The sequence below is a fragment of the Procambarus clarkii genome, chromosome 13 (assembly GCF_040958095.1).
Source record: "Procambarus clarkii isolate CNS0578487 chromosome 13, FALCON_Pclarkii_2.0, whole genome shotgun sequence".
In the NCBI taxonomy this organism is placed as follows: Eukaryota; Metazoa; Arthropoda; class Malacostraca; order Decapoda; family Cambaridae; genus Procambarus; species Procambarus clarkii.
The window spans coordinates 15,088,547-15,116,010 of record NC_091162.1 but is presented as its reverse complement, the minus strand read 5'-3'; the positions used below and the strand labels follow the sequence as shown (position 1 = coordinate 15,116,010).

Genomic DNA, 27,464 nt, shown 5'->3' with positions numbered 1-27,464 from the left:
GTCATGGGAAAGCACCAAGCCATTACGACTATATAGCATTGGAAAGGGGTCAGGATAGTGATTTGGGATGGGACGGGGGGAAAGAATGGTGCCCAACCACTTAGACGGTCGGGGATTGAACCCCGACCTGCATGAAGCGAGACCATTACAGCCCAGCTCCTGTGCCAGGTAAGTCCACTACGGGATCACCATAGCCCGTGCTACTTGGAACTTTTTGTTCCGAGTGAAATTGAATTTAAATTGAAATAAGTTTGAGGTAAAATGCACACAAAGGGATGAGGTAGCTCAAGCTATTCTCACCCCGATCAGTACATCGTGTTAATACATACATAGATACACATTACAAACAATATACATATTACCGAACATTCTAAAGAGATAAACATATACATTTCCGAGTGGTTATATGTAAACAACAACAATAACAACAGGTGGGGGTGAGGGAGACAAGGTGGCTGCTGGCTGGCTCCCCGGCTCAGTGCTCCGGCGACAACGGTGGTGGGAGGTGCGCGTCGCAGCTGGTGGGTGACTCTTTACTACGTGTTTCTCCGCAGTCCGCACGTGGCCGGTACTCTCTGCCAAGCTAATAACTTCCCCGTGGGTCGGGGCAACGTGTTAGCTATTTGAGAACATTGTGACAAGTGCGTGGCCCCGCTAAGGGTTATATAAGCTCTCCTCAGGTTGGCTTTCTCGCCACTTTGAAGACACCTTCAACAGGGGTGATTACCACACATTTTGCGGGCTATTCATGCCCGTGCCACCTCCTGGTTGGCTTGATCTTAATCAATCGCCACACATTTGTCGACTTTCAGTTTAATTCTACTGACTTTAATGAGGATTGACATCTGCTGAAGTTGATTATAAAAGTTTTCTTTAAACATAATTTGGTTTATATCGCTTAAAGACTTAACATCAGCGCGTGATATAGCCTATAGTTCGAGACTGCACAACCTGTATATATTAAACGTAAGGTGGAACTCCAGTTGGTTCAATTAGCAAGATCTGTGCGACCTGGCAACAGCAGTGTGTGGGCTTAGGCTCAACAGTCAACAATCAGGAACAGAAGAGTAAAATGTTGAAAAAGTTGACGTCGATTTGGAAGCGTTATAAGTACCGAAGTGTTCCCTGGCTTGCCTTCAACTTGCACAACAGGTAAGCGTCTTTTTATTAATTGGTTTTAATTTGTTTAGTGCTCACGATTACTAGTAATTTCCTTTATGTAATGTGTTCGTCTAATGTGCTTAAGAATAACCTAGTTTTCTCTATCCGCAAATTTAGTCTCCGTGGCGTAGTGGTAAAACGCTCGCCTGGCGTTTCGCGAGCGCTTTGTCCCGGGTTCGTATCCTTGAGGTTATCTTGAGATGATTTCGGGGTTTAGCGTCCCTGCGGCCCGGTCCTCGACAAGGCCTCCTTTTTGTTACACATCCCCAAAAAGCAGCGTGTAGTAGCTGTCTAACTCTCAGGTACCTGTTTACTGCTAGGTGAACAGGGGCATCAGGGTGAAAGAATCTGCCCATTTGTTTCCGCCATCACCGTGGATCGAACCGGGACCCTAGGATTAAGAGTCCAGAGCGCTGTCCAATCGGCTATCAGGCCCCAGACATCGAGAAATATATTACCTAATCGAGTTGAATATTCTAATACATAAGTTGACACTAATACATAATGTTCTAAGGTGTGGGCGTGTGGCATACTACATAATTTACACTCCTTATCTTTTTCACTGACATCAACACCGTATTGCCAGATATATTTGTATCCTAACCTTAATCTCATGTAAATTGAATCCTTCCAAGTAGACTCCTCTACCATAGGTGAAGGACGAATTTGTATTTATTATTAAATAATTCTTAAGTGTGTTACTACTGTCCACCATTGCCATTTTCTTTACCATTTCGGCAATGGTGGACAGTAGTAACACTCAAGACAAACGAGTGTCAAAGATTAACCCCAGAAGTTTAGCAGAATCCTAATACAAAAAGAGGATTACCATAAAGCAACAGAGGGGGTCGAAGAACGACCTGCTTCCGAGTAAAGGTCATAGCACAAGTCATGTAGAGAACTTGAAGCCATGATTGGTGGCCCAGGACGACACAGCATCAATCGCAAGTTGAAGCCGCCGTTGAAGGAAAGGCGAGTCATCACCTTGACAGCAGAGGGTAAGATTGTCAACATAAAGAGCAGAGAAAAATGTCAGAAGGAAGGGAGGAAAGAAGACCGTTGAGGGCAACCTGGAAAAGAGTAGTGCTCAGAACACTACCTTGGGGCACACCTTAGTATTGCCGTTTCCCATCAACCAATCAACGAGCAGCGTTGATTCAAACTGAGGCAGGTGGACGTCTGACCACAGTATCAGGGGTTTACGGGCTATTCATGCCCGTGCCACCTCTTGGGAGGCTTAATTTTTACCAGTCAAATCAATCAGCATCGGGAGAAAAAAATTAAGCCCACTCCAGTGCCAGTAAGTCCACTACGGGCTCAGCATAGCCCGTGGTACTCGGAACATTTTGTCCCGAGTAGTTGAATTTAAAACATCGTCAGCATCAGGGGTGAGGGGGCATTCTAACCACAACTCGTCAAGGAACATCACCACCTCTTACAAACCTTGGTCCTCACAGTCTCACCGGACGGATCTAAAAACAGCCGCTATCCGTGACCTTGCTTCTGCTCCCACCGGCACTCCTCAGCCTCGCTTACAGCTTGCTGTCATGACGCTGTCGTACGACGCAGCAACCACCGTTGTAACCATTTACATCATATATACTATATATCTAGTTACCATATTTTGTGTGTTTAATAACCTTTTAGGTACCTAAGTACCAGGAAGTTACTCTTATCTAATTTGTAATAGTCTCAAGCGGGTATAGTCACAGATCTCATACTAGCCTGGAGTATGTCACTAGTATACTATCCACTGCTCAGGAACAGATTAACACAGACAACCCCCCCCCCCCCACACACACACTACACACTACACACATTAGAGCCCAATAGGCTCAGGAACCTGTACACCTGTTGATTGACGAGGTTGAAAGGCGGAACCAAAGAGTCAGAGCTCAACCCCCGCAGGCACAACTAGGTGAGTACACTAGACATGTTTCAGTTAGATCGTTCATCTTCACTTTAGTGAAGCGTATGAAATATATTTGGATTATTAAACAATTTGACATAATTTGCATTTAATCAAGACTGTATAATAACTTTATGAATAACATGTATGGACCTATATATTTTGTAACGGGCAATAGTTTAGATTTGTTTTCCTATTGCGAGGGACCACTAGGTCTGAAGGATTGATCCGGGTCAGCTCGTGAACTCGCCTAGTTGTTCCTTCAGGGATTGAGCTTCAGCTCTTGGCTTTGCTTGGATAGCTTTAAAACAAACGGTATGCCAGTGTACTGTGAGTATTCTTTTAATTCATGGGCTAGATGCTTAAATGATTTGTTAAGGTAAAAAAAAGAACACGGACTAGTTTATTTTGCACAAAAACCTCCTTTTTTTCATTATTAATAAATTACACTGAATTTAAATAAATCTCTAGCCATTACTTTAGCCACGTGTTACTATTTTTGAAAGTCTAAATGCAACGCACGCACATGCTCTGAATGCGGTCCATATATTTCCTGGCAGTGCGTGCCCATATATACCACACCTGCACGCCCAGTTCTCGTATATTCGTCGATTCGGGCTGAAGGTAGGGAAGCGTGTCCTCGGGCGTCGCTGAATATGTCAGGGGAGATATGTGTGTTTAGGAAAACTTAATTTATTTTAGGCTAAATAGTTTAGGTTCGGGTACCATAAATTACGTCCGGTGAGCGTTGGGTTATTTGGGGTTACGTCTACATATAAGTTCCTTAAAGGGAGTTATATTTAGCTCACAGGTTTGCTTTTTATATTGAATGGCAGACATTAATGACAATTTAGTGCATTAGCAAGATAGATTTCTACATAGAATACTGAGAACATACACGGGGCGTATATACATAGTTAAGCACCTTAATTATTGAGGCCATCTCAAAGCTTTCAAGATGTACTTCCTGGAAGTGAGACGAGAGAAAAATAAAATAAATATGCAATAGAAGATACTGAAAGGCTATCTAAGTTTGCACAGCGAAATTACATACTCGAACCATCCAACGAACCTGCTTCTATTATACTACTCTAAAAACTGTTCATTACAACACTACCCAATTTCTAAAGCAGTATTTACCTAAACTGTATTGCTAAATATAGACGTGTTCAAATTCACTGTTTCGTGTAAGTAGCAATTTCGAGGTCCTCAACAATCTCCGATGTAACCTTGTCAAAGGTTTCCCTGCGTCGAACACTACCAGCAAATGTCGCACACTGGCGCGAGCACAGCTGTCACTGCTTAAAACAGGAAGAACTTGATGACCAATACGCGCCTGAGCGAGCATAATCTCCTACCTGCGACATCCAGGGATGAAACGCTAGCTATTTATATCTCCCTTAGGTTGTTGGGGACGACAGTAGCATCCCAGTATTGTTGCCAAGACACAAGGACAGGAAGGTAGTGCCCAAATGTGAGGAAACGCCTTGGGGGAGGCCATGGTGATCTAGGCAGTCTTGGCAGCCTCATCAGCTTGCTCCTTGCCAGACACATTGACATGTGCCGAACACCACTGAAGTGTTTTGACGGCCACGCTTCGCCTAAAACCAACTACTATAATATTTCCTAAGCACGAAAATTAAACGGGTTAAGTTATTAACGTGGGTTGGACATGTATATGAATGGGATTGGGTGGTTATAGATAGGAGCTGCCTCGTATGGGCCAATAGGCCTTCTGCAGTTACCTTTGTTCTTATGTTCTTAAGTTTCTAGGCCTTGAAGATTCTAGATCTTAAGATTCCTAGGCTCCGGAATCGCTTACAAAATTAGGCAGTGCATTAATTTAAGTTGTATGCCTAGACACGCTGCTTCAGTTGTAGAAATATACACATAGAGCCCATCCTCAGAGCAAATCCATTACCATGTGACCCGCCCCCTTTAAAATCACCTGGATAGTTATCTAGATATTTGTGATGGTCTAAAAGCATATTATGGTTTCAGTAATGGTCTACATGTAAAATGAACCTTTGTCCCAAATAGAGATTATTCTTAAGTTATAACTTTATTGTATTATAAATCGTTGGCTCAAAATATAAAAAATTATATACATGAAACGTTTTCTTTGGAGAATTTGGTATTCTGTAAACAGAATTCCTGGGTACACTCAAATAGTTTTTGAATTCCATATTTCACATCAATAATACATCATATTAATGTAACCAACCATAATGTCAGTTCATTTTGAAATATCAACTACTGGGTCAGTGATCCTCAAAGTGGATCACTGATCCAGTGATCCATCTCAATGAAACCATCTGTCACGGTTTCATTCAAGTTGAAACCATGGCAGATGAATGATTATCCATTCACAATGGATGAGCTCCAAGCAAGAAGGAAAATCACTGACACAGCTCCTGGGCAAAATATGGTAACATACTCAATGATTAAACAGTCTGGACAGCAAATAGTGCTCGTCCTTATCAATAAGTCCCATGTAAATGGAAAGCTTCCAAATAAATTAAAGGAAGTGATGACATTCCAATTTCCAAACCAGAATTAGTAGACTAATATCGCCCTTTCACTGCAACCCGTTCTCGCAAATTTAATAAGTCAATATTGACTTATTAGTTGCGTGCATAGGTGACATACTAAACATAATGGTTTCCCTTGAAAAGTTTCATAGAAAACACCGACCTTACCTAACCTACTTAGTATGTTAAAATAAGCATCTTATAGCTTCGTAATTACAATTGTTACTTAACCTATTATAGGTATAGGTTAGGTAATAATTGTAATTACGAAGCAATAAGATGCTTATCTTAACATACTAAGTAGGTTAGGTAAGGTCGGTGTTTTCTATGAAGCTTTTCAAGGGAAACTATTATGTTAAGTATGTCACCTATGCACATATTTAATAAGTCAATATTGACTTATTAAATTTGCGAGAACGGGTTGTTCACTGGCCTTGTACAGCCAAGACAGCAGAATGAATTATTCTCGACAGACTCAAAGGGAAAATTGACTTATTTCATCTAAATATACTGGGATTCAAGGAAGGTGTAGGAGCACCCACCTGCCTTCCTAACGTTCTTGGACAGCTAACTAACTTCCTAACTTTCTTGGACACCAAAATGCTAATTTCCTTTTCTTCCAACTTTGAAAAAGCTTTTGAGTTAAAAAAAACTCCATGCTATCCTACATTCGTTGATTGCAAAGGGAGTGATGATTAATTAACGTAGCTAGATGCATGATTAAACTCCATTAATTCCCATTAGAGTAACAAATCAAAAAATTTGAAACTATAATTGCTGCTATTTTTTTGAAGTACAGGATAAAAAGTCATACTGATTAACAACCACGTTCAACCTTTATCCTTCTGTCATCTTTATCTCCCCCCCCCCCTTCCCTTTCTTACTTTGTATCCCTTTTATTGCCCACATTATATGATTTATTCCACATTTGTCGCCTAGAAATGTAGCCTAGTAATAACTTTTATGGAACAAAAATATATCTTAGAATAATCTCCTTTACAAACTGTGTGACCCATGAAAATAATTCACAATACCTGTTATTTTTAACGATAACTATAAAATAAACCTAACACTGTAAAGCAAAAGTATCTTCAAATCGGGTCACGTAAAAAGTTATTATTGTAGGGTTTGACTTGCAGAAAAGGGATCAGCTTCAATGAAAACGGATAGATAATATGTAGCTATCTCTGAATTGCTCTCTAGAAGGAATCAGTACATTAATGTAACCAATGGAATAGACGAGCTCATGCACTCTTTTCCTTGCAGACTCAGGCACTCAACCCATGACCATGCATATCAAAGAAGCCTTCACTTATGATTATATATGTCAAGAAAGCCTACACTCATCAATATTCATGTCAAGAAACCTTTCAGAGCAATTTCTGTCTTTGAAGTCTCCGTTTACTGACAAGCACCTACAGTAAACCTTCGCGAAGCGAGATACGGTGAACAACTTTCTTCGTCAATCTTGCCAAATCCAGACCTGTCAAATCTTCCACCCGGTGTTTTTCAAGCCAGCTGATGGACGCTGTGTTTACAGGAGTGAACCCACGTTGGCGTTCTAGGCTATAGTATCTATAGCCTGTGACACCTCATGTTTTCCATAGTGAACCGTATGTGACCCTGACGGAGTTGTATAACCTGTGAATCCTACTATCATTTATTGTGATGGAGATCGTGGCCTGAAGTGATCCCCTTTCCTTCAACAATTTGAATGATAAGCTCAAAAATTGACCTGAGTATTATCATAATTTTTCGTAATTCCTGTCACTTAAACTGTTGCGGAATATGAAGTAAATTTGCAACTACCATTCACCGAGTTGAATGGCCTGTTATGACAACCTTGTTACCATTAATTGTATTTTAAGACCTCAGTGAAGCTACCCCCTATAATACCACAATTAAGATACGTATGATTTATGATTGAACCCTCAAAAATTACCATACAGTGAATTGTATGGCTTTCAGTGACCCTTGCATGCATAGGCTATGTATACATTGTATTCGGTAGCCTGTAATTTGCAAAAAAAAAACTACGGTACCATACATTGTGTTGCATGACTTGTCTAAAATCCTACATGATGCATATGCTAGTTTTAACGAACTCTCAACAATGTCCCTGAAGAGCTGACATGTACAATGTATATTTTACATTGCCTCTAGGTTTCACGCTACCAATAGACTTGTACTTGAAACGGAAGTACATTTATGTAGAAATGAGTTTCAAAATTTGGTGAATTTCAGTGACGATAGTGCTAAATTGTCAGTGTCCGAATATTGTGTGAAGCTTTTATGCCATATTTTTTATGTCCGAAGCGTTTGATGTACCTGTTGTAACACTGAATGTGAAACTTGTGCTGCTGGAAGACGAGTGCCGAGGGAGACTGAAAATGATTTTTGTCAGTCCTTTTTTTTCCTGGTAAGAGTAGCGTGATGTTTTCAGTTAATACTAGCGAATATATAGCTTGGAAGAAGAAGAGAGGGAGTGTTATCGCTTGTTATATTAATGCACATAAGGTAAAAGCAGATTGATTATTGCTTGTAATGCAACTGGAAAACCAGACACACACAGGCTGACATTATTAGGTGGTGAGATAGTTATATTGACAAGGAAATCAACAAGTGCAACAATGCCACCACTTAAAAGACTGAGCAGTCTGAGGGAAATATGCGCAATGTGTGTGTGGCAATGGTTGTTGAACTGTGGGAGACACCAGGCAGTCTTCACCTCCCACTTCTCGGAACAGCGCAAGTATCTGGTCTCTGCCCTCTCCCCACTCCTCCGTCAGCGGCTGCTCACCATCATCTTAAACATGAACAACAACAAACTGTTTATGGAAACCAAGTGCAAATTGCTGCAGGCACTGGGAGACGACACCACACAGTGGGTCGACATTACCCGTGGAGGGGCTGTCTTCTACGATGAAATGTTGTGCTTCTACAGCACCGTCGGTCTCGTGGGTAGCTTTAATCTCACGCGGTTGGGGGCGGTTTGTGATGCGAGGCTTATAAGTGATCAAAAATACATATCTGCTGTAAATAGCACATTTTACTGGGCATTAAAAAAGATGCATAACTTAATATGGATTACTCTCGGTGGTATTGCTGATGACACCATCCTGAAAATCGTGGGCACAAATTGCCCTCAACTGCAGCATCTTGATGTTTCAAGCTCTTTGAAGGTGGATGACGAGGGCGTGGCAGCTTTGATACTGAAGAACCCTCAAGAAGTGCTAGGGTTGAGTCCCCAGCAGGTTGGTCGTAAAGCACTAGTAACCAATTCTTGCTGCACAACTCTTAACTTCGTGTGTGTGAGCAACACCCAGGTGAGTGCGATGGGTGCTGCACTGCTACTCCACTGTGTCCCGGGCCTCACCTCCTTAGGGGGCTACATTAACGCTTGCTCACTCACTAGCGTCATTGAACTACTGCAGCCAGAAGATGGTATTACACAGTTCAAGTTAAACCAATTGTGGGATTTGGATATCTTGCCACGTGAAGCCTCTCTGCTTAGGGAAGTTTGTCAGAACATAGCTGCAATTACGACCAACGAAGCCTCTCTAGCCGCTTTGCACTTAGTCCTCCCTTTCGAATCTCTCTCTGTTGAGGCTGACTTCAAGAACACTGTCGACTCTCTGTACAACTATCTTGCAATACGAGGAGAAGTATTAAAACAACTGATTATCACCGACAGTATAAATTGTCCTCTCGACCTCATGTGGTTGATAGAGCTAACCCCAAACTTGGAACGTATTGAAGCAACCTTAGAGGCCAAGCAAGAGAATGTCATACCAACATGGAATGATCTTAGAGAGGCCTCAGTCACGGTTGCTTCTTCCATCACAATTGTGACCCTACTGACGCACACCCCTAATCTGTGTGACCTTAACCTGACCTTCCTTGAGGGTGTTTATAATGAAGAGAGTTACAAGTGCATCAACGACGAGTTGTTGCTGCTGATATTGATGGCTGGTGGTTTGAAGAAAGTTGAAAAACTAAAGATAGATCAGTGCATGATCAGCCCATACGGCTTGGACTTGCTCCTGCTGCACTGTCCGGACTTGCAGTATTTGGCTCCGCTTGTGTGCTGGCCAAATATTACACAGGACGAAGTTGACAAACTGCATGCCAAAGCAGCTCAGAATAACTGGGTATTGAAGATAGTGATGCGCTCAGACTGAGAATGGACAACGTGTGGCAGGCAGGTTGCCGTGGCGGTGACTTAGGTGAGCACACTTAAGCATGCTGATTATACTTGACATTGAGGTATACCCGCCTAACTGCACTTGTCAATCTGTGTTGTGGGAATTAAGATCCAGCTCCTGGGTCTGGCCTCTTGACCATTAAACGCAGTATGATGGATCTTCCTACCCTCATTTGCGTAGGAAATCTTGAATGGAATTTTTCTCTACTAGGCAAACCCCTGCCCTCAGGCTTCATTCCTCGATATTGTCTTATTCTTATTCCATCACGCTAAAGCTTTACCTTTCTCATGGTCTCAGACATGTCAAAATGTATGTCCTTATATCAGCATGTCCCTGTGTGTTTCGAATCCCCAGCATTGTAAGAGTTCTTGCAGCTTAGCCTCATAGCTAGGGCCTTCATCTCGGGAGCAGCCTAGTGACAAATCTATGGATCTTTTTCAGGTTCTCTTGTATTCTTGAAGTGCATGCTCCACGCTTGTGCTAAATACTCTTAATATTGGGGCATCAAGTTGTCCAATTTCTTAATACACTTCTATTTGGAAAATTTCGACCCCCGCTTCCAAATTGAGCAAGTGGAATTAAAAAAAAACTCAATTTGAATGTTTCATCAGAGTAATGAGTATCACCTCTTTAAAGTAAACACATGACTTAGGTTATACAAGATGAAGCACACACTGTATCCATTGGCCAGTAGAAGATGGGTTTCGCAAGCCGGTAGTGTGTGAATGTAGATGGTGTGTGTGTTGTAAGTTTTAAAGACAATATGGCTATTTACCGAACAGAAACCTATCCACAAGTAGAAAAAACAACTATGGTTTGGTTTGGCAGGGTGTCACCCTGCCCACATGTTTCTTCACTACTCGTCCTTGTGCACCCAACGATAATTGTCGACCAGAATGTAAAAATATTGGCAGATCCTGTTTTGAAAAAAAAGTGCGGTATAAAAGTGCAAGAGAGCGAGCTTGAGGAAGGAAGCGATAACTAGCAGTTATAAAAACATGATGCTTACTCAATTATTAGTCTCGACTCCAACAGGAAAGTAAATGAGAGGAGACAGGGTTATGGGACAACGAAGCTAATTCCTAGTCTTTTACGGTCTTTAGATACTTTTTTTTTATAGTCTTGTTACACTTTAGATAGAAAAGTGTTTCAGCAGTCATGCTCAGCTACCCGCCGGGTCGTCGAAGATGTACACCCCTTCCCTCCCCCCACCACTTTTCCTTCCGGCCAACCACCACAGAAAGCTGATATGCAAAGAGGAGCCAAAGTAAGAGAAAAAAGAACAGGAGTGTAAATAATACCGAACTTAATGTCAAGAGGTCCATATAAATAGAATAATGTGTGTGGCGTATGCCATGTTGGCACGCATAGCCATCAGTTAGAATCTCAGAGTGTCGTTCAGGATACGGTGTACGCTCACAGTTCTCAAGATTGATTGTTTAGTTTATTGTGCATAACATCCTGTGAACGGTAACGCAAAACGTCTTTTATCAGACCTCAACGTAGATTATTATATTAACAATTACATCTGTCCTGCACACCTCATACTTATAATGTTAGCTAGTGTGAGATTTGTTTTCATTTCATTGGCATTGTTTCGTTATGCATTAATAGCAGGTCCTTTCGCTAATGCTTAGGTGTTTTAGCTATGGAGGTATTACAGTCATCAAAAAGCTGCTGTATATTATTATTATTTATTAGTCTTTACACTACACTGCTTGTTACTTAATCTTACGTCATTTATCTACTTAAAGCGAAACATTGATACAGGGCAAGAATTTCAGATATACATTTGAAATGAGATGGTTTGCCATTTCATGCAGCGTGAGTTTAGATTTATCTCTTTATAAAAAAATAAGATGTAATGCTCTAGTGCGTGTCTTTGTCTACTCTTTTTTTTTTTTTTTTTTTTTTTTTTTTTTTTGAGATATATACAAGAGTTGTTACATTCTTGTACAGCCACTAGTACGCGTAGCGTTTCGGGCAGGTCCCTGGAATACAATCTCCGCCGCGAAGAATCGTTTAGAATCATGTTACTACATCTAGATCTCTGTAGAAGCTGAACTGCCTTGTACTTGTAGCCAAATCTGATTCATGCTGCGGCAACGTCAGTTAGTCTTCATATTTTGTTACTTGACCGTTCAATTTAACGTGATGGCCTAATCACCTGATTTGCACTCTTATGTTGAGCAGATCAGAAATTATCTCTTCGCAACCAAAAATAACGTTAGACGAGTACCGAGTTTTTGTTTTTTATCTACCACAGACGTGGCCACCCATTTACAATGCTAATCAGTATATATACATTTTCTTCTGTCCTCCGTGGACAGGGTGAGAGATTTGTTAAACATATAGTCCAGGGATTTATTGAACAATCAACCACAGAAGGTGATTGTAGTGCATTTAAAATGCTAATCTAACCTACAGACATAAATACATAGATACTCTGTATCTATGTATCTCTATAGATACTCTGTATTTATGTCTGTAGGTTAGATTAGCATTTTCAAAACACTTCAATCACCTTCTGTGGTTGATTGTTCAATAAATCCCTGAACTATATGTTCAACAGATCTCTCACCCTTTCCATAGAGGACAGAAGAAAATGAGTTTGTAATTACCTCGTTGTTAACGCGCCAGCTAATTTATTTTGTAAATTTTAAAAATCTCGGCGCCTACTGCCGAGTGTTTATGGTATGAGTTCCTCTTAAACCCTACTTAGGTCAGGTCAAGAAATTGGCGATGCAGTTATAAGGTCGGTGCTCACCCAAGTTTTCATGAGTTGAACAAAAGCTTCTGGTTGTTCCATCTTGAGCTTGCAGTTGATACAAGAGAACAAGTAAACATGTTTACTGAATTTATATTTCATCATGCATCAGAAATCGTAATTAAAATTCTTATTAAATTTGAGGTAATGTTAATTAACATTCTTCAGGAGCATATGGCGGTCCATCAGTTCGGCGGTCGTTCACCTCATAAACGCGTCTCACTGCGGCAAATATAACATGTGGCAGGGGATGGACAACACTTCACAGGCAGGCCGGTTGAAAAGGGAGGAGGGGAGAAATTAGAGAAGGGGAAGGGAAGGATAAGGAGCAGTGTCTGGGAGGCCGGAAAAAGAAGGGTACCTAAGGGTACGAATACAATAGGGGGCAGAGTGATGGAGTGGAAGGGGGTGAGAGTTGGGGAGGGAAGAGGTAGATTGGCATGGTGCCCGCTGAGGGTACGTTGCCAGGCCCAGGTAGTTTACGCGTAATATCAGAATATCATCTGTAAATAAATCATTCTCGATGTTCTTGTACAAGCAGTGTTAAGTAGTATGTTCGTGCGTGCGCAGTTTAACTAGTTATACGGTTTATATTTTCTGGCGCAGACGTGGATCTAGTTGTGCTGTGGGGGTTTAGCTTCGGCTCTCTTAATTGTCCCGCCTCTCAGCATCTAATCAACAGGTGTACAGGTTTCTGAGCCTATTGCGCTGTTGTATCTGCATTTAAAACTGCATGGAATCTGCCTCCACCATATCACTTCTTGTACCTGGATGGGGTTATGGGAGTTCTACTATCCAAGGCTTGACTTGAGAGCTTGGTCCAACTATTGCATTTCATGTCATTCACTACTGACGCTGATTTTTTTTTTCAAAATTTCAGTTGGATACTAAGTTTCCACCTGTGCCCTTTGTGCGAGTACCACCCGTGCTAAATGATCCGTCATTGTCTACCCTATCAGTTCCCCTGATAATTTTATAAATGGCAATTCTCTATCCTAACTCTTCTGTCTTTCAACGACGTGATGTGTAATTCCTGTAGTCTTTCCTCGTAACACGCATACCTCTCAGTTCTGGGACCATTCTGGTGACATACCTTTGATGTTTTTATTTTTTTCGAACTACATCTTGTGTATGGCTAAATATAGACTCTGTTGGAGTCTCATACTCTTGGATTGGTCTGCCATATGTGATATATGAGGTCCTCAGTAATTCTGTACACGAAATTTCTAAAGGTAGCCAACCTAGCATTGCTGCTGAGATTTGCGGGCCCCATGTCGCCACCCCTCTGTATGTTACTACAATTTCTGTGGACAGGCCAGTTGACAGGTAATCTGATGTTCATATTTCGGTTTACAAAGTGATTGTGTAGATTATGGGTTAGTGACTTCATTTGCATTTGCTTATTAATTGACGTATGCATTTTTTTAGGGGAGGGGGAGTTGTAGGTAGTTGTAGTTGTGTTTAGTGTTTTTTTTCATAATTAGTGATTAGTTGTGAACGAACTAAGTACTTAACTTCCACAATGAGACCCATTTAAGAATGGTTACAAGTTTGTTGCTTATAGTAATGCGTGCTCCTCTAACAAACTACAGTATTAATTATTAATGATGAACAAATCCACAAGGGCCGTGACGAGGGTTCGAACCTACGTCCGGTTCGTGTTATTAATGATGACAAGTCTTATTAATGTTATTAAACACGTTATTAATGATGACACTATTGCCAAAATGTTACATCATTGAAGTATACTTTCATAATATGCAAGCCCACCACATGCACAAATGTTCTTTCTTGATGATAATATACTGTAGGCCTAAGCATATATTTGGTTATAATAGTTGGTGCGGTCACATGGATGACTGGAGAGAGCAAGCTTTTAGTTATTATTTTAAATATAATTCAGTTACGAACATTTTCCACATTGTTAAAGAATCTTTTTGAATAATAAGTGTATGGGGCCTAAAGTTAACATTTCGTTTATAGTTCAATTAACTTTGACTTATGACAAAATAGGTAAAGCTGTGTAGAGTTTAATACACACAAAATATCTCGCATAGAGCAATTTAAGTAGTTATTATTGAAAATAATTTCTTCTTGCAGACTGGCAGGTGGTGCGTAGTCAGTTGACGGGAAGCCGGAATCAGGTGGTACCGTGTTGTTTGATAGGCTATTGATCCCTTAGTGCAGCCATGTTTTATTGTCTTTGTTAGATGAGTATACACGTACGAGTGAAGGCAGTACTTGCATTTAAATACTAAAGCACCAGTGGAGAGCATGCCACCCTTCAAGAAGATCTGCTCCTTGACGGAGATATGCACAGAGTGGGTGTGGCGGTGGCTGAACCACTGTCTCAACCACCAGGCGCCGCCCCGGGACCGTATGCGTCAGCGCCAGTACGTCCTCTCAACCCTCAACCCAAACATCCGCCAGCAGCTCCTTAACCGTATCTTCAATGTGGACACGAGAGACGTGATGCTGGATAGCAAGTGTATGTTGCTAGAGATGCTGGGGGACCGCAGCACCCAGTGGGTAGACCTCTCCCGCAGCGGCTTCGGTTATATAGACGAAGTTTTCCAATTCTATCGAACTCTCACCCTCGGCTTGCTAATTAATATTACACGATTAGGTTTGATTTGCAATGTTAAGTCAAAATCTGATTGTAAATATCTTTTAGATATTAATAATACCTTTTATCGAGTGTTAAACCAGATGCGCCATCTACAATGGGTTACTCTGACTGGAGTGGGCGATCGTACCATCTTAGCAACTCTAGGCGCCAACTGTTACCAGCTGGAGCACCTTGATGTCTCTGATTCTGTGAAAGTGGACGACGAAGCTGTGGCCGCTTTGCTGCTGAAGGACCCTCAGTCTGTGGAAGGTCTGAATCTAAAGCAAGTTATAGAACAAGATTTGTCTAAGAATCCTTGTTGTGAAACTCTGAGCTTAGTGTGCGTGTGTGGGACACAAGTAAGTCTTAAGAGTACCCTCTTCCTCCTGAGGTGTGTACCTGCGTTGACCTCCTTTGGTGGCGCCGTGGAAGATGGATCCTTATGTAGTGTGATTGAGCTGCTTCAACCAGACCAAGGGGTGACGAAATTCAAGCTCAACAAATTTTGGGACGCAAAGGTTTTACCGACTCATGCTTCTCTACTAAATGTGGCCTGCCCAAAAATCACTTCTGTAACAACTTCTGTATCTTCGTTGCCCTCTCTACATTTTCTCTACCCCATCACCTCATTAACTGTCGATCTCAACTATCTCAACTGTCGCAATTGTGCAAATTACATATATAATTACCTTCAAGTACGAGGAGAGACCTTGAAGGACCTCCTTTTTACTAATAGCTTGAACTGTTTCCTTGATCTGGCTTGGTTGATGGAGCTTACCCCGAACTTGGAACGTCTTGAATCTGGCTTGTACATAGAAGAAGGATACGAGATTCTCGGCTGGAAGTTACTGTGGGATGCGTCAGTGACTGTGAACTCTTGTGAAGCTCTCCTAACACTGATCTCCCACACCCCGAGTTTGAAGAACCTAAGCATTAACTTCATGCCGGAGCCTTACACGGAGACTTTCGAGTGCATCAACGACGAACTTGTCATCAAAATCATCTCCGCAGGAGCGCTCACACGGCTTCAGAAACTCAAGATTGCCGAGTGTGCCATAACTGTTAAAGGCCTTAATTGGCTTTTCCTCCATTGTTCTGAGTTGTCTTACATAGCACCGCTTCTCTTCTGGAAGAATATATCACAGGATGATATACAGCAGTTGCACCTACAAGCAAAACAGAACAATTGGGAACTGAAACTTGTCCTTCGTGAGTGATCCAAAATGGGGAAAGATTCTAATTATTTTTATTTTCTTTGGATGGAAACTCGGTTTAAAATGTGGCATACAGTGAATATAGGGATACATTATGTTTACATTATGAAAATAAATCCCATTTGCCTACTTGCTGGCTTTCATGGACTATAGTTTAATAATACGTGTGGTTACATCAGATATTGAGATGTTAGTCATCCCATACAGAAGCTTATGACATTGTAAGCAATCTACTGGTATCAAGATTACATCTATTTTTGTTCAATATTTTACTTAAAGTTGTTTTTTTCCATTTGGAAGAAATGGCTGTAATAGCTGGTAGATGTGTATAAGCTAACACATCATGCACACTGGATAAAAAGTTACAAATAGGCTAGGTTTATTGGCCATATCAAGATTCTCGTCTATTGGAAAAAAGTAAATAGCGTACCAAATCCTTTTTGATGGATTCTTTTTTTTTTCCAGCAAGATGGTCTCGATATATCAAGATTAAATTCGTAAATAGACCAACAAGGAGGATATGTCTGTTGGTATGCAGTAATTAAACCCATTGGTGGAAAATCTTGGTGGTTGAATTTTTTTTATCAATTTGCAATTATAATCTAAGTCTGAATTGCCGCAGTTTATTAGTCAGTTATTATGTATAGATCTTGTGAGGAAATTGACTTACTATTGTCGCCAGCAACGGATAGTTTGTGCACCTCATACTCGTCATGTGAGGAAAAGTGTAGTTTGTCCCTAACGTAAAGGTCAGCGATACTGACTTTTCAGCAAGTAATTATCAAAGAAGGCACCAAGCCGGGAAGGCTATGTAGCAAAACATGGTTGTAGTTCCCAATGTCGGACAAGATTGGCTTGCGGAGGACTTGCCAGCTAAGGGTGCAAGGCTGTCCACATGGTTACCCAACCAAAATACTAGTCAAACCCTTACAAGCACACTTGTGCTATGTATATACTTGTTTTAGCGAGAAGCGTGTATCTATAAAAAAAATTAATTCTCCTTTGCAAGGTATTTGAACTGTGTTTTGGAAGTGTTCAGTACGTTCAACAAATGGCACGTACCGAAAGAAGGCGTAGAAGCCACCTTTATTCACAACTTGAAGCTCAGATTTGACAGAACTATAGTTAAAGAAAAACACACTATAAACCCAGACCTAGTAGGTGATGTATAAAGGACTCTTGCTTCCACGCAGTCACTTATTCTAGGTTATAAATCTGACCTTGTTCAGATGCAAGCCAAGACATACTATCTTGCAGGACAGGTTTAATGTTTACAGATTGTGATATTTTAATTTTCATGTTAAGACTTTTGTTGTATTGCAACCAAGTCTTTATTTTAAAATAGGGGTCAATACGAAAGTTAAATTAACAAGCGCCTTAACTTATAAGCCAAATATTTTTAATTGAAGGTTAACTATATTGTTCTGGGTTAGAATGTAGTCATACTTCTGAATCGCTCAGCTAAAACAAACTAAAGTAGCAAATGTAATTAGTCGTAAATGTTTGTAATTACCTGTAAATATACGCAGAAATCACAGTAGCGTGATATATCAAATGAACAAATCCACAAGGGCAATGATGAGGGTTCGAAGTTCGAGAAATTCGAACCATGCACTGGAACATCCAGTGCGTAGGTTCGAACCCTCATCATTGCCCTTGTGGATTTGTTCATTTAGCTGTAAATATGTTTGTGTTCAGACGCTATGATTTTTCCAAACACTGGTGTTTTATGTATAGCTGTAAGCCTTTTTTTAATGCAATAGGTCTGCAATTGATAGTATACTGTATATAGTTTAGCATTTTGTATTACATTATACAGTAAAATAGCAAAGATTAAAATATTTTTCTTTGAGCTCCTTCTTTACCCGTTCAATATCATGAACTTTAAATTATATTAATGGGCACATTCTATAATTAATAAATTTTTCTTGAACGTCTTAAAATACTTGATAAATGGATTTACAGGATTTGTCAGTAATATTATGCTGCTTATTTTTTAATAAACAAATCCGTTAAATCAAGACGTAAAAGAAAGGCGTCAATTATTGTCGGTCGCGTTCCCATGTATACGAGGACTTAATTAATAAAGTACCCATCATTATCTTTGTTCGTAACAGCAGCAGCTGACTAACTCCTGAGTACCTACTCACTGCTAGGTGAACAGAGGCATTAGGTGAGAGGAAATGTGCCCAACCATTTCTGTCCCGCCCTGGATTCGACCCCAGAATACTCGATTGTGCGTCGAGAACCTGGTTGATACCTGGTTGATGGGGTTCTGGGAGTTCTACTCCCCAAGCCCGGCCCGAGGCCAGGCTTGACTTGTGAGAGTTTGGTCCACTAGGCTGTTGCTTGGAGCGGCCCGCAGGGCCACATACCAACCACAGCCCGGTTGGTCCGGCACTCCTTGGAGGAATAAATCTAGTTTCCTCTTGAAAATGTCCACGGTTGTTCCGGCAATATTTCTTATGCTTGCTGGGAGGGTGTTGAACAACCGGGGACCTCTGATGTTTATACAGTGTTCTCTGATTGTGCCGATGGCACCCCTGCTCTTCACAGAACGAACCCATATGTACTACCGGGACCCATTAAATGATTGACAATCGTTGTATATTATTCATTTTGACCTTAAATTTTAACCCTTGGCCACAATTACCCCCAGCACCTTCCCATTAATATGGTCTTTCAAGTCAATTAGTCATCCGAGTGCCCACAAGCCATAGAAAAACATAAGACAGTACTAGGCGGACATTAGCTAAGTAACATGACAGAAGAAGCCATTCTGTAAACAAACCAAATATATACAAAACGGGAGAGGATACCTGCATTTAGTTCGGCCGGGCAAAGGGCCAAGTATATGCCATTTCATGCACCCGCCCCCCCCCCCCCCCCACGCGGGCAAAGGTGCCAAGTCTATTCCTGCGCGGGCCCTAAACCTCTGGCTGGCCCACTAAGTGTTACTTGTTTCTTGATTCTGTTTTACTTAGGCGGAGTATGAGTATTTAGGACTCGTATGTTCGCTTCAGTAAGATTATGCCCCATGTGTTTAACAACTGCTCTGTTGATTCTTAAGTTGAAATCTTATTCTATGGCATCCTATGACCCCAATCTCAGCTCCCCTCCACAACACGGGGACAAAAGACCCAAGTCTGTGGGGCATCCCATTATCGAATGACCCCTCCCCCAATGTGCCTACAAAATTAGTCAAAATCATCTTTAGTGTAAGCTTACAACTATATACTTACAACATCTATATTACTACCACTTTCTACTACACCTATAGTAAACTGGCCGTTACCCAGGACACCCACACTGGCCGTTCCCCAGGACACCCACACTGGCTGAATAATTTGTGTGCATGTATACAGAAGTGTGCGGAGCGTGGAGAACACAGACGTGGACAAAATCATCCCAGAATGCGTTCTACTGGAGCAGCTTCGAACACTAACTACAGCCCTGGACAGCCTCCATACCTCACTAGGATCTCGGCACACACTCGCCTACCAACTGGCTCTTCAGGTAGGCATGAGCATTGCATTACCTTAATAGCTTACTCATTACTGTAATATGTATAATATATGATATTATAAATGAGTATTTCATAAACAGTAATGTATGTTTAGTTGGTTTCTGATGTAACTAGGTCTAAATGTTCATGGAATTGTTGTGATGAAGGTATTTTGTATATTGATGAAAACTTTTGTTTGCTACATAGATAACTTTGTAAACTTGCTTAAACTGATTTTGGAAAAACTTTTGTTTAATTAATTTCTGCTGAGAAGGCAGAGTTCTTAAATCAGTATATCTGTTTAAACCATTTCCAAAAATCTATAATGAATAGTAAAATTACAGTAATAATTCCAATCGCTAAGTAACTGACTTGGTTAAATGCTAAGGGGTGCTTTCTGTATAGCAGTCACATAGTCGTAGAGCAGTAACATCAGCTTTGATTTATGGAACAAAATACAAGTCAACACAATCCAGTGATGCTATGTCCATTATGTTAGGTGTATGGTAATATAAGTGAGTTCAGTCGGGTATAAATATGATTTGTTTCTTTTGAATCAATGGGCCTGAAGAAAAATTAATAAATTTCCTGAGAATACACTTTGTTCCTATATCACACACAAGTCACAGCCTCGCTCCTGTGCCAGATAAGTCCACTATGGGCTCACCATAGCCTGTGCTACTAACTAAAAGTAACAAAGATTTTCCACAACATAGGTAAAGTTAGGAAAGAAGCACCAGGAAACTAAATTCATATAGAGGCAGGTGGGAAAGCACTTATTTTGGAGTGGCAATTAAAGCAGACACTGCATTTTACAAGACAAACCAGTCTACTGCATTTTCAATTAAGTTAAGTGTCTTGTGTTTCAGGTGATGGAAGAAACTTATGGATTCCACATATACCGCGCTCCAAGCTGTTTAGGTGGTACCGGTGTATTTGTAATGACAAATCGTGAGAGTGATGTGGCAGTGCAGCGAGGACAGTTGGTTGCTCTATACCCTGGAGCCATTTACCTCCCCTTTCAACCCATTTTCATTCAGAGCATTAACAATCCATTCATCTTTCGTTGTATTGATGGAATATTGGTAGACGGTCATGATAAAAGAATTTCCAAATATCTCTTCAGGTAAACATCAAATCTTTCAGCATGGTCTCTCCCTTGAAGCTAGAATTTGCTAATCTAATAACTAATAATTTAGGAATACATTTACGTGCTTATATTAGTAAATCAAAGGCATAAAAGATAAAACTCGTATATAATTCAAACAAGATGTGAGTCAAAAACTTTCGGGGTTTGATATCCACTGGAGAATAAAGGCATTTGGGCAAGGAAACTCACCTGGTACCATTGTAAACCAAACAGTCAATAGGTACCTGGGAGTTAGGTAACTGTTGTGGACTACAACCTTGGGGGTCATTAGTTTGCCTAGGGTAAGGGACCTCGACGAGCCTAACAGCCTTCCTCGATCCAACAAAGACTTGGCAAATGAGAACCTGTACTAAAAACTTTTTAACAAGTATTTTAAATTTTTCCATTAATTACCAATAGTATAACGGAAAAATTTCGTGAATTTTTTTTTTTAAATTTTATATCGTATTGCTATTATATAGATAAGTAGAAAGTAGTTGGCAAGACACAGTTCTTCTCTCCCACACTAGCGCCGTGCAACATTTATCAATAATTTATGAGCATGTTATTGAAACGTTAAATTATATATACAGTACTGTACAGTACAGTATATAGACTGGAAAAAATTTGAGCTAAATAAATGAATAACCTATACAGTATGCATTATAAAAACTGTTAACTTGGATATGCAAGAAGGTAGAATGAGTGTATGTATACACTACTGAATATCAGTGAAAGTACATTTTATTTTAGGTACTGTAAAGGTTAAATAAATTAATTATTAACCAAGTAGTTAATTAAGGCTTTAGGATAACATTAGGTTGTGTGGAAGATGAAGGAAGAGTTGAAAATTAATTTCTGAATAAATGTATTAAAAGAAATATAAGAGGCATTCGTGCAGATTAGATTTATGACGTAACTTTTTCACAGATCTTGTGTAAATCGAGATCGTGTTGGGTCCTTCCCTATTGCTGACACCACCTGGCTTACGGACTACCCAGCAAACCCTTTAAATGTTGGACAGTATGTCAACAACCAGTCAACAGGTATGGAGTATTATTGAATATGTTTTGTATGTGTGTGTATGCACAAAGGCATACAGATGCATATGCAGAGATAAATATAGAGAGTGAGTGAGTTAGAGATATAACACACACTAATAGATTTACTGTGTGATTGGAGCAGTACCTAAAGGATGGAATTGAGTGTGAATGTGCCACATTATAGAATGTGGAATAGGGGAAAATAGGTATCGTGCAACCTGCAAATTATGTGAAAAGATATTACAAGATTTTAGACAAGGAAAGAGATCTAGAGGTGGTTCTATTTAGTAAACGGTCACCAGATAACTATATCAGAGGTGTTAGGTTATTCTTGAAAACTCTAGAATCACTTAAATACTGTAGATGGATGGAGAAATACTAAAATTTTTCATGACATTTGTGAGACAAAAATTAAAGTACAGTGTATGCTGTAGTTGTATGGTGTCATTATTTCAAGAAGCACAGCAATAAACTACAAAGGGTACAAATACATACTATTGTATTAAATGACTTTTGGAACTGAAAAGTAAGAGCTGTGTGGAAATGCTGGAGGTGTTAAATGTGCTAAAGGTAGACAATAGAAGCTAAGGAAACAAAAGATCCCAAAAAGCAAACAAATGGTCTCTTGTGAACACAGTTGTGGATGGTTACAAAATATAAGTGAAGTCATGGATGCCAAAACCATCAGCAGTTTCCAGGTGTCATATGACAAAGATTACAGAGAAGATAACACCACAAGCATAAACATCATAATGCAACTACACTTAGGTACTATAATTACATACACAAGATTTCAAAATGATTTAAACAAGCTACGATAAAAAAATCCACGATTATTCCTGTGCTGGTTTGAGCCTCTAGCTTGGCTGCTCTAGGAACAGTTGATAGGAAAAAGTAACAGTGTATCCTAAGAAAAAGGCAGCGAGTATATTAAGAGAGAGAAAAGGACCTGTGGGGTGAGCATTGTAAGAAGCCATAAACAAGATAACCTCAGAAGCTTACACAAACCCCACAAATACGTGAAATATATTGTCCACAGATTAACTAATGGTAACTTCATGGAACAGACACCTTCACCTTAATGTTAAAATTACAGTGTTTCTTAAATCACTTGCCTTGTAGATTACAATATCCTGATTTTCAGGATGATCAGAATTTTACTTTCCCATTGTTCCTTCAAGTTGGGTGTCTCGATAATATCCTGGGTGAATCTGCTTCCATTGATATCGCTTATCTTGCTTTTCTACTTTTGTATTGTCATCCTGAATGATGTCAAGGAACTTTAGAAAAAATCTAATAAGTGGTGCTATATAGCGATCTAGGCTTAGTGCTTTCTTTTTATTACTTCTTTTGTTTTAAATTACTGTGTAGTATAATTTTTTTTTATTTGATTGGTAAATATGCTTCAATTTTATTATATCTACCTCGCAATAAACAAGAATAAATTTGTTCAGGTCATCCCAGCAATGTTGCATATCAAGAGATAACGTTACAACCTGGTGACATCCCTTTACAAGAACGGCAGTACCTTCCTAACATGTGGTATTCCCTACCTCAAGGAACACCTGTGGCAGACATTCCACTTCGTACAGTAACACTGGTAGCTACTAGAGACATTCTTGCAGGTGAGGAGCTATTTTCAGATTATTTTACTATTATACACTGACTGCACAACCAAGAAGATGGTGACTGTGAAGTTCGATAGTTTTTCCAAAGTATACCAAGAAAAGGACAAGCTTAGATAGTATAAAACTGTTCAAATTTTGGTTCGAGGAGCAAGAAATTCCTCAACAACAAAGAACGGTACACCTTTACCCTCTACTGCTGTGGTATGGAAAATTTCCTTTTTTGAATGTACATATACTGTACACTGTATGGCACTGTGTTTCTATTCTATCATTTGGATATATATAACCTATCTATAAATGTATAACCTATAAAGGCATCTATCATTTGGATATATATATAACCCAGTACAGTATGATAATCCATAAAAAAAATAATTAAGGCTTTAGTTTGATCACACATGGAAAAAAAACTGGAATGAATAATGAACTGCCAATTTCTGGGCGAGCCTTAGTAGTTTCCGGACACCCTCCCTCTCCCAGGGAGTCAGGTCTCATCATTTGTCGAACTGATGGTGGAGCGACCTGTGAGCCGTGGCCTGCCCCCTCTGGGTGCCTTCCTTGGTGGTGGTATAAATGAATTACTTAATACTCTAAGTAAATGCCACAGCTCCCCGTGTCTTGGTGAGGGGACCAGAGAGCTCCCCCAAGAAAGGTGTATCTGCGGCAGCATAACTTCAGGGTAAAAACATGGTGCATGCTTACAAGATATTGCTCAAGGTCTTCCCCTTGATAAGATGTTAACATGGCTCTAAGATCAGCTGCTAGCAGAATACATAGCCCAGTAATAATGAGGAACCTTTATAATTTCCTATGATTAGGAAGTCGTCTGAATTTACTTCCATCTGAATTTTTTCATAATTGGCAAAATTGTTAATGTTGCTTGTCAATGCTGTCTGAAAACAAATATACACTACTAATTTTGAACACTATGTTTAATAGCACATCCATTACTTTTATAGAATGCATGTGACTTTTGTATACAGGATCAGTGTATATAATTTTATATACTAAACACTAGTGCATGCAGTATTGTCCATGGAAACATTTAATGCTGCAATGCAAAATATATACAGTACCACATACCTGTATTACAATGAACTTTATAGAAACTCTACCTGAAGTGTTAGTTATATTGAAGACTCATGTACTGTATTTTACTATGAATAAAACTAACTATACCCTATATAGAATTATATTTATTTTCCTTCAAGGTACTTGATGATTTATCAATACAAGTTTTGGATTCCATTTCAATTACATGAAAAGCTGCAGCACTTATTTGGAGAGCATATGAAGGTTGTAGACATGTCCACCACTAGTGAAGATAACCTGCAAACTTGACAGTAGTAGTACATGAGGAGGATTGGCTGTGAGGCTCCAAATATATTTGTTTTAGTGCTAGGTTTCTGCCTAAACTGTGCCATTTGATAGTTACTTACGCTGTATGCTTGTAGCTAACCACCTTCCCGGTTTGGTGCCTTCTTTTGATAATTACTTACTTACTTGTAGCTAACCAGTCTTGGGAAATTATAGCAAGCTGCTATAGATGATTTGGTGTCGAGGTGCTGGTTCTCAGTGATAATAGAGGGAGGTCCGGAGCTAATGTGGATTGTTGCTTTACTATGTTAAGATTTACTCAGTGATAATAGCATAAATTAACATGGTGTGATGAAAAAGAAAACTCGTCCAGCGATTTCAGATAAATTAACAGATTCCCATACAGGAAGAATTCACATGGAAAGCAAACTTTGACTACGGATAAATTACCTTAGTTGTGGAAGTAGAAAATAATTCAATGTTTGTTAGTTTCATTACGTGTATAGTCATTTCTCTCTTAAAAAAGATTTACATCTTCAGTATAGTCTACCAAAAGCCTAAAGAATAACAATTCTTTCTACCTTGTTGCCTTTTTTGATAATTACTTTTCTCCCTACACTGATTTGTTTTCAACTTTTTATACTTTAAGAAATAAGCATGATCTTTATATATACCAATAGTCAATATTGCACTATGCTGAAAGTCAAATAAATTGCCATTTTGAAATATACTAAAAATGCCTTATTACTGTATACTGTACTGTACTAGTATTTGTAACATGTGCACATTACAGTACAAAACATAACGTACCTTACTTTTGGGTGTGGTGGGAGGTGATAGACTACATAGGGAACTTACGCCTCGCATCACGATGGACGTGTTGTTGCAACTCTCGTTCTTTATATTGTCCAAACATTCAATCAGAAAATCCATCATTAAAATCATTTTTCACTAATATGGAATAATTCATGAATATTTTATTTACTAAAATCACTAAAAGTTCAAGGGAGATGGCAGTCCCTCACAGCAGTTCTGTGGGGGTACTGAGGCACATCAGCTGGCATATGGGTATTATCCGACTTCAGACGATCATAGAGGAGACCCAAATTTCCACAGACTTTATCTCCAATAACCCAGAAGTTGAAACATTCACAAACATTTAAACTGCAACCCAAAGAAAGTCATTCTTCATTTACAAAAAATACATTGGCAACAGGTTACAAACCCAGCTATATTAATATTCCTGATTAGGTTTTTTATTCTGTATATACTACCTAACCATTTTGTTATTTATTTCATTGTAATTATTTATGCTAGGATTGCTTTAATGAATTCATGTGGTGGTAATACTTACTGTAAATACAATGTCATTTTTATCGAGGCAGCAAGTGTAGTAGAGGCAACCATCTCTCCACACCTCTCCACCAAATCCAAAGTGGTTACTTTATTTACATATTACTATTGTGTGGTATTAGAGAGATGACCTCTATTCCCCATACCGAGTACTCGTGGAACACACTATGAATGGCATGCAGCAAAACAGCCACTTTTAAATAAATGGCTCTGGCAAAAACACTTCTAGATGGGAAAAACCTGACACCCATCATTGGTATCCAAGCATGACCTCAAATCATGAACATTTTATATATATATAAAGTTGTAGCCGTGGTCTTCCCTAATAAATGCCCACCAATTTGGCCATATTCCATAATTAAATTAAAACTTCCAGTACACGGTATTTAAGACCATTTTTTAAGTTGAAGCTGTCTCGCAGCAAGCTTCCTTAAGAATAGCTAGTCAAGCCGTAACAAATATTAATATGCTCTTGACTTTAAAGTCAGATGTATTAAAAACCTGTGTTTATAATGTTTAATATTAAAGTACTGTATAATGTTTGACAGACCAACATGTCAATTTAACAAGCAGAAAAATAAGTGAATGGCATATTGTTAAATGAAACGATTATTAAATGACTTTTTAATAGGCATCTGTAAATGTGTTTTAAACTACAGGTTAAAATGTGAATGGACCTTTCTCCAGCTAAGTTTATCAGTGTGTATAATATGTCTACAAAAGTTTGTGATTGTCTACTGCAATGTTGTAATTTAGATTTCTAACAGTAATATATATAACAGTTTTAATGGTAGTTTGGCAATCTAGGACATCTTAAGTGTATTGTAGGATACTCACTACATTGGATATTTCAATTGAATTAGACACACATGCTTAAAGAATTTAACTTCAACACTGACCAATAACCTCACCTTTGGTGCTATTTTAGTGTACCGGTGGCTGGTTTAGTTATTCTGTTAAGTGTTGATGGATAAACAGCTTGAACCTACAATATTTTACTATATGGAGCTTGCAACATTTAAATATTGTGAACGACTGCTTAATCTTTACAAAATGGAAGGGCAAGACGAGACTTTATTCCTCCAATCAGAAGG

At 39.5% G+C, this 27,464-nt stretch overlaps 1 protein-coding gene across 4 annotated transcripts; it reads left to right on the top strand.

Annotated features, from left to right (window-relative positions):
- The first annotated feature begins 464 nt into the window (after positions 1–464).
- LOC123757123 (uncharacterized) lies at positions 465–23,547 on the top strand. 4 transcript variants are annotated; one of them, XR_011228372.1, is made up of 5 exons: positions 467–1,152; positions 6,868–7,046; positions 19,761–19,911; positions 21,960–22,075; positions 23,527–23,547. XR_011228372.1 is itself a non-coding variant. In XM_045740526.2 (3 exons), exon 2 carries the CDS (start codon positions 8,232–8,234, stop codon positions 9,780–9,782), a length of 1,551 nt encoding a protein of 516 aa, XP_045596482.2. In that variant the 5' UTR covers positions 465–1,152; positions 6,868–8,231; the 3' UTR covers positions 9,783–9,827; positions 14,674–14,846. The 4 variants fall into 4 exon arrangements, 3 of the variants coding, with proteins under 3 accessions (XP_045596482.2, XP_045596483.1, XP_045596484.1); XM_045740526.2 differs by lacking the exons at positions 19,761–19,911; positions 21,960–22,075; positions 23,527–23,547 and adding an exon at positions 14,674–14,846 and having other exon boundaries at positions 465–1,152; positions 6,868–9,827; XM_045740527.2 differs by lacking the exons at positions 19,761–19,911; positions 21,960–22,075; positions 23,527–23,547 and adding an exon at positions 14,674–18,234 and having other exon boundaries at positions 466–1,152.
- Positions 23,548–27,464: the final 3,917 nt, after the last annotated feature.

Coding starts and splice junctions, on each gene's coding strand:
- LOC123757123 (XM_045740528.2), top strand. CDS start 14,848: ATGCCACCCTTCAAGAAGATCTGCTCCTTGACGGAGATATGCACAGAG.